The sequence below is a fragment of the Saccostrea cucullata genome, unplaced genomic scaffold (assembly GCF_032062105.1).
Source record: "Saccostrea cucullata isolate Sc308-1 unplaced genomic scaffold, CSIRO_AGI_Scuc_v1 ctg261, whole genome shotgun sequence".
In the NCBI taxonomy this organism is placed as follows: Eukaryota; Metazoa; Mollusca; class Bivalvia; order Ostreida; family Ostreidae; genus Saccostrea; species Saccostrea cuccullata.
Genome location: NW_026925910.1, coordinates 797,130 through 809,212, shown reverse-complemented (window position 1 = coordinate 809,212; position 12,083 = coordinate 797,130). Strand labels below are relative to the sequence as shown.

The 12,083-nt window shown below is 33.2% G+C and overlaps 1 protein-coding gene across 1 annotated transcript; it reads left to right on the top strand.

The window, feature by feature from the left end:
- Positions 1–4,175: 4,175 nt before the first annotated feature.
- On the top strand, positions 4,176–11,455 carry LOC134270044 (ufm1-specific protease 2-like). The gene is made up of 14 exons (XM_062752228.1): positions 4,176–4,268; positions 5,857–6,019; positions 6,329–6,420; positions 6,617–6,803; positions 7,152–7,375; positions 7,668–7,761; positions 7,976–8,127; positions 8,237–8,339; positions 8,710–8,856; positions 9,041–9,219; positions 9,312–9,410; positions 9,526–9,628; positions 9,854–9,978; positions 10,914–11,455. Exons 1-14 carry the CDS (start codon positions 4,233–4,235, stop codon positions 10,998–11,000), a joined length of 1,791 nt encoding a protein of 596 aa, XP_062608212.1. The 5' UTR covers positions 4,176–4,232; the 3' UTR covers positions 11,001–11,455.
- The last annotated feature ends 628 nt before the right edge of the window (positions 11,456–12,083 follow it).

The following is a 12,083-nucleotide window of genomic DNA, read 5'->3' as shown; positions in this document are numbered from 1 at the left end:
GATGTTCATGTACCTGCAAGATCAGCCCAACAGCAACCAGAAGTCTCTGTCGAGACTGAAGCTCCTGGTTTGTACTTATAGCAAAGGAAGAGAAAAGTACTTAAGCAGTTGGAAATTGAAACTTTTCAACAGCAATAAATAGAATAATGATCTTTGATTAAGTCTCTATATGTTCTTAGTGCAGTCTACTTGCATGCCACATTTATATTATAATCAGACTAAAATTGTATTTGGAGTAGCATTTTGAAAGAATTTCACAGAAATTTCTATTTTTAGTAACCACGGCAACGCCGTTCATCGAAATCAAAAACCGATATACAGAATTATGTATCTTATTGTAGATTACTTGTGTGCCAAGTTATACTGAAATCAGACTAAAACTGTAGAAGGTGTAGCATTTTGAAAGAATTTCACAGAAATTTCTATTTTTAGTAACCACGGCAACACCGTTCATCAAAATCAAAAACCGATTCACAGAATTGTGTACCTTAGTGTAATCTACTTGTGTGCCAAGTTATATTGAAATCAGACTAAAACTGTAGGAGGAGTAGCATTTTGAAAGAATTTCACAGAAATTTCTATTTTTAGTAACCACGGCAACAGCGTTCATCGAAATCAAAAACCGATACACAGAATTGTGTATCTTAGTGTAGTCTACTTGTGTGCCAAGTTATATTGAAATCAGACTAAAACTGTAGGAGGAGTAGCATTTTGAAAGAATTTCACAGAAATTTCTATTTTTAGTAACCACGGCAACAGCGTTCATCAAAATCAAAAACCGATTCACAGAATTGTGTATCTTAGTGTAGTCTACTTGTGTGCCAAGTTATATTGAAATCAGACTAAAACTGTAGGAGGAGTAGCATTTTGAAAGAATTTCACAGAAATTTCTATTTTTAGTAACCACGGCAACAGCGTTCATCGAAATCAAAAACCGATACACAGAATTATGCATCTTAGTGTAGTCTACTCGTGTGCCAAGTTAATATATTGAAATCAGACCAAAACTGTAGGAGAAGTAGCATTTTGAAAAATTGTTTACAGACGGACAGACAGACAGACGGACGGACGGACGACGGACGCATTACTATCGCATAAGCTCTTCTGGTCTCTGACCAGTAGAGCTAAAAATTAAGAGAAGGGGTAGGGGGCTACCTTGTCTCAAGACATTTTCTATCATGTAAACAAGCACTCCCAAACCATGTACATGTATGTGCGCGGGCTGGAGATGAAAATTTTTGTACATGCGCGATTGTAGTATTGTTGCATGTTAGGGAACATAAATGTAAGCAAGGGCAGGTACCTAATTGGATTCCATTTATTTATCAGGAATCAATGGTGTGTGTGTGTGGGGGGGGGGGGTCTTATAAGACTCACCTCTCAAGGTTAAGTATGATCTTCGTTTAAAATCCGTTTTCTTTATCAAGTATAATGACATATGCTTCTCAGGATTCACAATAACAGCTGAATGTCCCTGCAAATTAATTAGATATCAAGACTACAATATTTTATGTATGTATCAGTGCATTGCCGCATTGCACTCAGACGATTACTAAGTATAGGAAAAAACCCTGCATTTCAAAAATGAAAAACATTTCAGATCTCTAATCATGTATTAAGCTTTCTTTTATAACAGATTTAACATAAAGAAATGTATAAATACCTCCTATTTCATTGCTGGATATGGTGTTTCTTTGTCAGTACATGTATATGCGTGATTCTACATCTTCTGCGTTCAAATATCATGTTATGACATAATCAACTGCGTCATTTTCTATCATAACGTATTAAACACTGGTGTTTAATTTGCAATTTCTATATAAATACAATGTGTTTAATTTATAAATATATATGATTAAGAAATGAACACTCGTGTTAAACACCGGTGATTAAAATATTAATACAATTATAGAAATTATCATAATATTGGTTTTTATTTCCCCTTTAGAAGTTTGTAAAAAAATTTAAATTTTGGCACAAAATTAATACTAATTAATGCTAATTGCGATTGCTTTTGGTATGATCTAAAGTCAACATATAGCCTTGCGATTCATATTTTTTTCTGTGTCGAAAAATGTCTACCATTATGTGCGGAATTACTTCATAAATTAAGATATTGTAAAAATGGTGAATTCCTAGAGCAAATACTGAGAAGCAACATCTAATTTATTTTTTGATTTGATGCATATGAACATTACGTGTTAAAGACGGATGATTAAACACCCTACTTATTGAACACCAGTTTAAATATCAGTGTTTATATATAAAACACTAATGTTTTGTATTTAAACCCTCTATGTTTAATTGTAAAACACGACTGTTTAAAAATAAAACACAAGTTAAACATCATTTTTTTACAGTGTAGACACAATACGTCATAAAAAATAACATCTCACTCACAAAGACACCGAAAGCGGGGGACCACAATTCTTTGAATTTACTTGTTATTACCACTGTCTTCTACGATAACTTATCTACACAACCGTATACGGCATGTATGTCTTTGTTTTTATTTATCACCGTAAACCACAGGCACCTGAAGTATGGATAATACCCCCCCCCTTTTTTTTGTTAATGAAAAAAAAAATGTAAGAGTGTATAATATCTCAAAAGTATAAAAATTTCCCCGTCGAACACATCTATATATCGTTATATGCAAGCAGATTGTACTTTTTCACATATTTTTATTATACCGAATAGGGTCATTCTTTAAACGTGAGAAAAAGTACTATCTGCTTGCATATAACGACATATAGATGTGTTTGACGGGGAAATTTGATATTTTTGAGATATTATACACTCTTACATTTTTTTTTCATTAACAAAAAAAGGGGGGGGGGGTGTTATCCATACTTCAGGTGCCTGTGCGTAAACAGCGTCAAAACTCTGCCCACCGAGTGGAAAGTGGAATTCAACCACGAAACGGGGCCCGGGTCGGTCACGCTGCATTTATAATACACAGGGGCTTGTCACGAAATATTTTTTTCTTCTTTTCATAAATTGATAAATATTTTGTGGCAAGCCCCTGTGCCTAATATATATTCAATGTACTTACATTTAGAACACGTCTTGCAATGTGAAAAAAAAAAACTATCGGTGACCGGGTTTTGGACACTGAAAATTTTGATATCTAAAACTCGAGAATAAATTCTAAAGGAGGGAAATTAAGATATAAGTAAATATATGCATATCTACTGCTCTCTCCCACTATGAGCATGTATCCATCAACTGCGTTCATAGGACTATAGACGCAACTGCTTCTGCTATGAGTGCAGTTGCTCTATTACACTCGTGTAGAACAATTCATATCATTTTATCTGACACTCATGCCCTTGTTGAACAATTTAACTTGATTCATTTTAAACATAAATAGACGCAATGTATACGAAAACACTTGAAAATAACGAACAGCAATCATTTTTTTTAATCTGCAAAGTGTACAAATATAAATATTAGGGCTTAAATAACGATCCCGAAATTCAAGAGGTGGGATCAGATGCTTTGGAGGAATAAGCATCCCCTGTTTTCAGGTCACACCCGCAGTCGGCTATATTATGATGAGGTCTAGACGGAACATATCAAAGTCAAATTTATACAAACCCACGCACTCATATATTTCCTACATACAATACAGGTCAGTATAACAACCATATAATTTAAGGAAATGCTGCCTTTAAACGATTTTTTTTAATCTCCGAAATGTTAACTTATATCTGCCAGTAGTCTCGATCTGTCTCATTTTTAAAAAAAAAAAGTTACCGCTCTCAAAGCATGTATTCTTACAGTTACCTGGTAGTCGGTAAAATCCAAATCTGAAACAATAAGATGCGACAGATTATTTGGTGTCTTTTATTTCAAGATCACTGGAATACGAATGGATTAATTTTAACTTTATTATTGTTATTTGGTAAAACATAATCATTTATTCATCTAATGTAGACATCATTATTTTATTTAATCTTTTTATTTATTTTTTTTTAAATTTATATATTTAATCTAAATATATATTCTTTTCACAGGCGCTTGACGTTTTTAACCTTTCTCTTTATAAATAAAAAATTTCGCTACTATAATAATTATAGTAGCGAAATTTTTTATTTATAAAGAGAAAGGTTAAAAACGTCAAGCGCCTGTGATTCTTTTCTATTTATTTTTAAATTCATCAATGAAAGTTGTGGAGTTATTTGTCGTACAAATTAATCTATGAAATCTGTGAAAGTGAAAGTACAGACATGGCATCTGTACATATCAACAGTTCTGTAATAAAGGTAAGATTTCTTATATATTCGTGGGGGGAAAAGCAATAAAAAAGAATATATTGGGTTTTTAAAATCAATCTGATCATCATGTAGCCAAATGACAAATTTCATATTTGAGATTAGCCTGAAGTTGGCTGAATTTCATTGCCAAATATACCATATGGAACACGGGCTTGACACTATCTATTTCAGTATATGTCTTCCTACCTTTTCCCCCTATACTATACAATTTTAAACTGTAGGTTTAATAAAAAAGAATGAATTCAAATAGATATTTGCGAGTCCCTCCGCATAGATGAAATTGAATTTGTAATCGCTTTATATTGTGAGAATTCATTAGAAGGGGTGTAATCTCCATTGAGAAGTTGATGGCTCGTATTTATACTCCCCCTGAACTTCTCTATGAAAGGACTACATTGAGATAAGGGCAGTTCAGATATCGACTGAATGAAGAACCAAAGTGGCCTACACTTCTATCAATATTTTAGGTCTGATGAAATATCATCTAGAACTTTGTTTGCATACACAGATGTTGATTTGCAATGGAATTACGATAAAAAATGCCCATTCAATGTATCTGCTGCCTTAAAAACACATTTCTCACGGTAGTTAAGTACATTTACTTGCAATATCTTTGTCACGGGATGCCTGTTCAACAGAGCGAGCGTTTGCCAACATTTCTGTTAGAGATGCCGGAATAAGGAATTTTGGCGATTGCTCATGAACATGACAAATGTTCGCTCTGTTGAACAAGCCTCTGATTCATTTACTCATTCAAAACAGCATTTACTCATTCAAAACAGCAAAAAAGCATATTCATTTCAACTACAAAAATTGAATATGCTCTCTGTATATAAACGTATAAAAACGTTTAAACGGATAGCACATTACCGTTTAAACGGGAGATTTTCTATGTTTGATTTTTATGGCTACTTACTGATGAAACTCGAATTTAATAACCAATTCTTTCACTTTAATATAAGTATGAGTTGTTATTACAAATTTATTGTTGGTCATTGTGATTTAACCGTAAGAATTTGAGGCGCATTAAACTCATTCACTTTCGACCTCGTCACCCAACTCCTTGGTTTGTTTGGCTCCCCGACGTAGAAAAAATAATTGTTAAGATGGATCTTTTAATCTCGAAAAAAAGTAAAATAAGACCTCTTGACTGTATTGAAACTTTTCAAAGACTTGTGAAAAATGTATTATATCTATTTAATCAAAATATATCAAGTTTTATATTTCAAGTGTCGTAAAACATCGCTAGTATTAGCAACTCGGAAATCGGAATTAATTATGTTAGCCCCTATCGGGTTTTAGATATTTTCATTCAGTATGTTTCCGGTTCAGATTGTTGCTTATCAAATGGTCAAAGACGATGTTTCTTTTGTAAATTATGAAATAAAACAATTTGTTTGTGTTAAACTTTATTTCTGATAGATTGATAATGACCTTCGTGTAAATGTTTACTCAAACTGTAAACGTTTAGAGCATATAATCGAAACGTCGCCGTTTACACGTGTAATCGTTTCGCCCTTACTCTGTATATACCTATAAAATCTCACATACCTGACAAAGGATTGCATTATTTCAGACTTTATCTGACAACAGTAAAGAGATTGTTCCTTTCTTTGGTGTGTTGCTGGGTCAAGAAACTAAGGATGGTTGGCATGTAACAGGATGCTGCCACCTTAAGGATTCCAGTCCTTCACAGTTCTCAGTTGTAAAGGAATCTGTCTCACAGTATCTGTCTGGGGGTAAGTAACTATAAGTGAGTTCCTTAAATAAAAGCCATAGGAATATGAAAAATATGATGAGCTTTTCATGTCCATCTGAAAATTTAAATTCAGTAAAATTATCAAGGAAATTTGCTTAAGAGAAAATTGACTAAGAGACTAATTTGTTGGAATAATATTTGAAAAATTATTAGCAATGAGATCAGAAGATGGAAAATTTCAAATGAATTATTATTCATTGTCAACCCCTCCCCATAGCATTCTAAATACTGTATTTTACATGTAATAGCACACTAATTACTTGTATACAGTTTTATCCCTTTTCCACAGGATTGCAGATATGTGGAATATTTCTGGAAAATACTTCTCTAAAAGTTGAAGATATTGCTAGTCAAGTGAGAAAATATCCTTTCAAACACCAGGTAATATTCTTGTGCGTTATTCTTTTTGCCTTTGTAGATTAATTGAAATATATTGATTAAATAATTTAACATGTTTAAAATTAATTGATTAAGCAAATTTAGATGTACATGTATTATCAAGATCATAGCTGCATTATTTCATATTCAAATGTTATTTCAAATTATGATTTTTTTTTTCTTCTTTTCAAATTTACAGAATGGGCTAGTCATATGTGTTAAACAAAAAAACAACAGCAATTTGTCAGAAGAAAATATATTCTTGTCATCTGATGAAAACGTTGTACAGAAACCTACTGTCATTATCGAAAAAGATGACCCTCCTTTTGTCAAAGTCAGACTTAAATGTTCATTCACACTCTCAGTAAAGATTGATAGTCAAAAAGGTTTGTACTGTAAGTCTGTTCTTTTTCATTATTATTTCATTTGTTTTATTATTATTTCATTTGTTCACATAATACTATATTCAGGGTTATTTTTGCCCCATGTTATTTTCGCCCTTTTGCAATTTTGCCCCGTTTTAATTCACTCAGTCACCCTTCTGTTTAAAGAATTATACTGTTTTCTTTGAATTCGCCCCGTTTTAAATTCGCCCACCTGTGATAGGGAGAAATGGGCGAAAATTTCCCTGTATACAATATTAGCTTCCAATTTATGTCATTCTTAATCAAAATAAGGTATTAACAATTGATATGTATTCTTAATTTTGAAAGTGTATATTTCATTTTTTAAAGGTGCCCTGAAGAATGAGTTGTTATCTGTGATAGAGAATTTGTGCAATACTGTATCATCAGCATCCACGGTATACAGAGTGCAGAACACTGCTGTGATTTTCAGCAGTACACAAGTAGTAGGGTTACCAATGGAGGCCGAGTGCTCCAGTTTACTTCAGCTATCCACAGCAGACCAAGATGAATTTGTAAAAGGAAAGCAAAAACATTCCAAATCGCAATTAGAGGTTCAGTTTCAGAGGTGTTTTACAGATTTTAGAAATGACATTGGAACTAAAATTTAAGAGTTTTAATATTTTTTTCAAAAAACAGTTATTTTTAAGGCAAATGGAAAAATAGAGTTTTATTCAATTTTAGCTTTACTTTTGTTAATATATATATAATTAATCTTTTTTTATTGAAATAGTGAACGTAAGAAGTGCAAACGAGAACGGTGTTGGGTGTTTATGTTCTTTGAATACATGCTCCTATTTTAACTATATTTTTAGAGTCCATGTAACAGGGTGAATTTCTTTTCAGGAAACTTTACTGTGTGATTTGCTACAGAATGTAACTGTTACCGAGGAGACTTGTGATGTACCCCTTTGTGCCCCAATTATTCAACACAGCTTAGGTACATATGTACTTGTAAAAATATTTCTACCTCATTTCTCATTTAACTTCCAAGCAATGCTCCCTTTACAAAAAACAAACAACTCTTCATTACAAAATATAGATGATATAAAAAAAGTAAATTACTGTTCATTGCTCATTTGATTTGCTTCGTTTTATCAGTGATACATAATCTAAATCAGTAGATTAATGCATTTGAGAAATTTCATATTTAGAGAAATTCAGGGCTGTGACCTTGACATTTCCTGTTGACATATGCTGTCAGGTGACCCCAAATACCCTGGTGACGACCTTGGGAGAATATTTGACTACAGCACTTTGTAATCAGATCAAAGCAATGCAAGACTGTCTCTTGAAGAACATTGAGGTATGTAACTAATTGTTAATGTGTATGGTGAAATCTATTATTTAATAAATTTGAAACTTAAGATGGCAAGTTTTTCTTGGTTGACATCTTTTGGACTTTTTTATTACAGGGTGAGAGTCTACCAAAAGTGCAACCATTTCATTTCCAACCTTGGGAATCCTCAGCAATTATAACAGTGATCTACCCTGAAGACAAATCAGAGGAAAAGTTAGGTAACCATTAAGTCTTATATAACTGTCACATGACTTCCCTCCATTATTAATTAATGTGCAAGGCATTCTATCTGTCTTTTCCTTTTTGGGCGATATAGGAAGATTTAATGAGAGTTTAATTTATCTAGCTGTTTAATGTTTATGGTCATTTGTATGCAGAGTTAATGAATTCTTTTAAACTTTTCATAACCTCAGTACACTTTCATGGGAAAGACTGGAGTATTTTGAGTAGAGTTTTGCTTTTTTCTCAACTGTTACAACATGATTTTGTAGTCTTCAGCATAAAATTTAGATCATCTCTACACCATTGTACCTTCAATGATTACCTCTGACATTTGTTAAATCTTTTTAAATGTGGATATTCTTTCAGAAAGCAGGCGTCAAGAATTACATTCTCTGTTTTGTTTGCCTGCTTCAAGACCAGTGTTCAGGAGAGGAAACGTTTACCTTTTCCCAGAGGACATTTCACAATATGGATATCTTATTAACCCTCATCAATACATCACCACTCAACCAAGTATGTTTCTCACATGTGTTGACTTAATAACATAATAACCATATAAGGTTGTTTATATTATGCTAAAAATGCAATAATGGAAAATGTTACTGTATGGTTATAAACAATCACATGAATATTATACACTTCAGTATTCTTACTTTTGTTGTTTAGTATCAATGCTGAAATAAATGCTTTTTTATAGTGAAGGGTGGGCAGCAGTCTTTGGTTCAGGGTCTGTACAGCTATCACCATTACATGCAGGACCGCTTTGATGACAACATGTGGGGCTGTGCCTATAGATCACTACAAACCCTGGTCTCTTGGTTCCGATTTCAAGGTTACACAGATAAACCCATTCCAACACACAGAGAGATACAGCAGGTGTACATTCTATTCAGATGTAGTTTCTTCATCATACGTAATGAAAGAAACATGTCTTATTTATTTTGGTTTTTATCCTTATTTGAAATCAGGCCCTAGTGGATGTGGGAGATAAGGAGCCAAAGTTTGTGGGATCTCGACAATGGATTGGTTCTATGGAGGTCAGCTACTGTCTGGACCACTTAATTGGGGTCAGTATATTGTTTCTCATCAATTTAAGAAATTTAAACCCTGTATCTGTTTCATGGATCTGTACTACAGTGATTACTGAGCAGTTAGTATTGTTTTATTTAACTGTTTTCTTAGATTACTTCTCGCATCGTCTTTGTTAGTGAGGGGAGTGATTTAGTAACTAAGGGGAGAGAACTGGCACAGCACTTCCAAGTTCAGGGAACTCCTATAATGATAGGTGAGACTTTTTCTCTATGTAATGTAATACTGATACACTAGTAACTATCCAAGAGATATTTGTTTCCAGTGTTTGGTTGTATCCATCTATGATCTTACTAAGTTTATCACAATCATTGAATAGAAAGGATAGCTCCTGTTCAATACCCTCTAGTTTCAATCATTAAACGAGGGGCATCATAAGAATCCTTCCTGACAATAAAGTTTTTGATGTTTTACTGTACAGGAGGAGGAGTTCTGGCTCACACAATTTTAGGGGTAGACTTTAATGAGGTCACGGGGGATGTCAAATTCCTGATACTGGACCCGCACTACACTGGAGCAGAGGAATTAAAAGTCATTTTAGACAAGGTAAACTGCTGAAAATTGTTATGAAAGTAAAAAATGATTAGAACTTCTGCAAAGGTATAAATCAGGATATATCAAGTATTCTGATATTTATGTCCCCATAATCAAAGATTCAAGGCCAAATAATTTTTGGTCTTTCTATCTGTCTATTTACAAAAAAAATTGCTTTCTGACAAGATCTGTCCCTGGATACCAACAAAATTGTAATGACCCTCCCGGGGAGGGTGTCTAAATATTGCACAATTTTTGCAAAATTCAACCTTGGCAATAACTTTTGAATGGCTGGTTTAGGTCTTTTATATTTCTTATGTATATTCCATGTGACAAGACCTCTGGTACCAATTTTATTTTTATGTTGTCATTGAAGTTTGACTAGGTTTTGAAAAACTTGCTCTCATCTATAACATTTGAACAAATTTTCTTTAGGTATCAACATTTTTGAAAACATGACCTTGACTTCGACTTGACTTACATTTGAAAAACTTTAATTTAACCCTTATCACTTTTGAATGATTGGTGTTCTTCAAGCTTTCATATTTATCTTATGTACTCTTTGTGACAAGACTTTTCAGTGCCAAATTTTTGTTCTCTTGAAGTTTCCTTGAGCTTGGAGGGAGTTTTATCCTTTTCCATAACATTTGAATAGCTTGTGCTAGGGCTTTTATATTTCACATGAATATTCCTTGTGACAAGAACTTTCTTTGGGTACCAGCCATATCTCCAACCAATCAAAAGTTATGGGCAATGTTAAAGTCTTGGGAGGACAAACGGATAAACAGACTGTCACAGACAGACAGATGAACAGTCAGAGCAAAAGCTCTGTCCCCCTGAATGATAACAGGGGCATAAAAGTAGCTAGTATTTCAATATGCAATCAACTTGCACAATACTGTATTTTAGCTAATATTGTTAACGAAGATTTCTGTTGATTTTATCAGGGCTGGTGTGGTTGGAAAGGAATGGATTTTTGGGACAAGACAGCTCATTATAACATGTGTCTACCTCAAAGGCCCAAGGTTATCTAAAACAATGAAAAATATAAAACAGGTACTGTAAAAAAAAAACAAAGTGACAAAGCCCAACACAGACCATAGTTTTTAATGGAAAGGAACAAAGAGCTAGAAGGCAGTTTACATATTGTGTACCAGTATTACATAGTATTAGAACTTCTACCATTGTGTGGTTTTACTTCTGTGTTTACCAAACCAAAAAGGTTGGATTTTCACTTGAAAATTACAGGGGAAAATGCTCAGCAATTTCAACTGGATTGGAAGCAGTGAATGGAAAAAGTTGTACTGACACGTGAAATGTTTATTAAACTTGAAATAATATAATGGTGCAATGATTTTAATTTATTATTTTAGAAAAATCAACAATGAAAAAAGGACTGTGAGCAACTAAGATCAGATATTATATCAGTATTTGTTTACAAAGGTTATAAACCTAAAGGGTACAATTAATAAAATGTCACAGATGTGTATTTCTCTCTTTATTTTGACTATTTTATGAAGATTTCCAACTTTTTAGTCCCCCACCTAGAGACTCAAGTGGCAATTTTCCATCAATTACTGGTATATTTGTATTAATATTTTGCAAAGGGCAGGGGCTAAATACATGGAAGTACTTGTGAAATCAATATTTTTTGTGGTTTTCGAGGTCTGAAAAGACCCACAAATTTACATCTACCATGAAATGTAATTTTTCATAGATATTACTACTCAACAATTCTTCATCCAGGAAATTAAATCCCCATAAACCCATTTTTTTTCCACAAACAACAAAAAATTGACCCCACGAAAATATGTGATTTTACAGTATACAGGAAAGATCTTAAACAACAGAAGGGCAACAGTAACAGAGATGCCTCTTCAATCAGGATAGCTTCATCCTTATCTAAAATCATTACTCCCTTTGATTAAAATAAATTCTGACTATAAACTAGCTTTCTGAGTTCATTGCACAAGTATTGATAAAATCCTCCTGATACGGGCCCTAATTCCTCTAAATTAAATACGGAAACTTGATATGTTAATCTTGAAGTTAACTCCCATGTCAAAAGTCAGCTGAATACCCGGAACATTTTCAATTGTTTGGAGGAAGAAACACCA

Excerpts from the sequence above, each read along its gene's own strand:
- LOC134270044 (XM_062752228.1), top strand. The coding sequence starts at position 4,233 with ATGGCATCTGTACATATCAACAGTTCTGTAATAAAG. Across the intron at positions 6,020-6,328 it reads CTCACAGTATCTGTCTGGGG|GATTGCAGATATGTGGAATA; the intron begins GTAAGTAACTAT and ends CCTTTTCCACAG. Across the intron at positions 6,421-6,616 it reads AATATCCTTTCAAACACCAG|AATGGGCTAGTCATATGTGT; the intron begins GTAATATTCTTG and ends TCAAATTTACAG.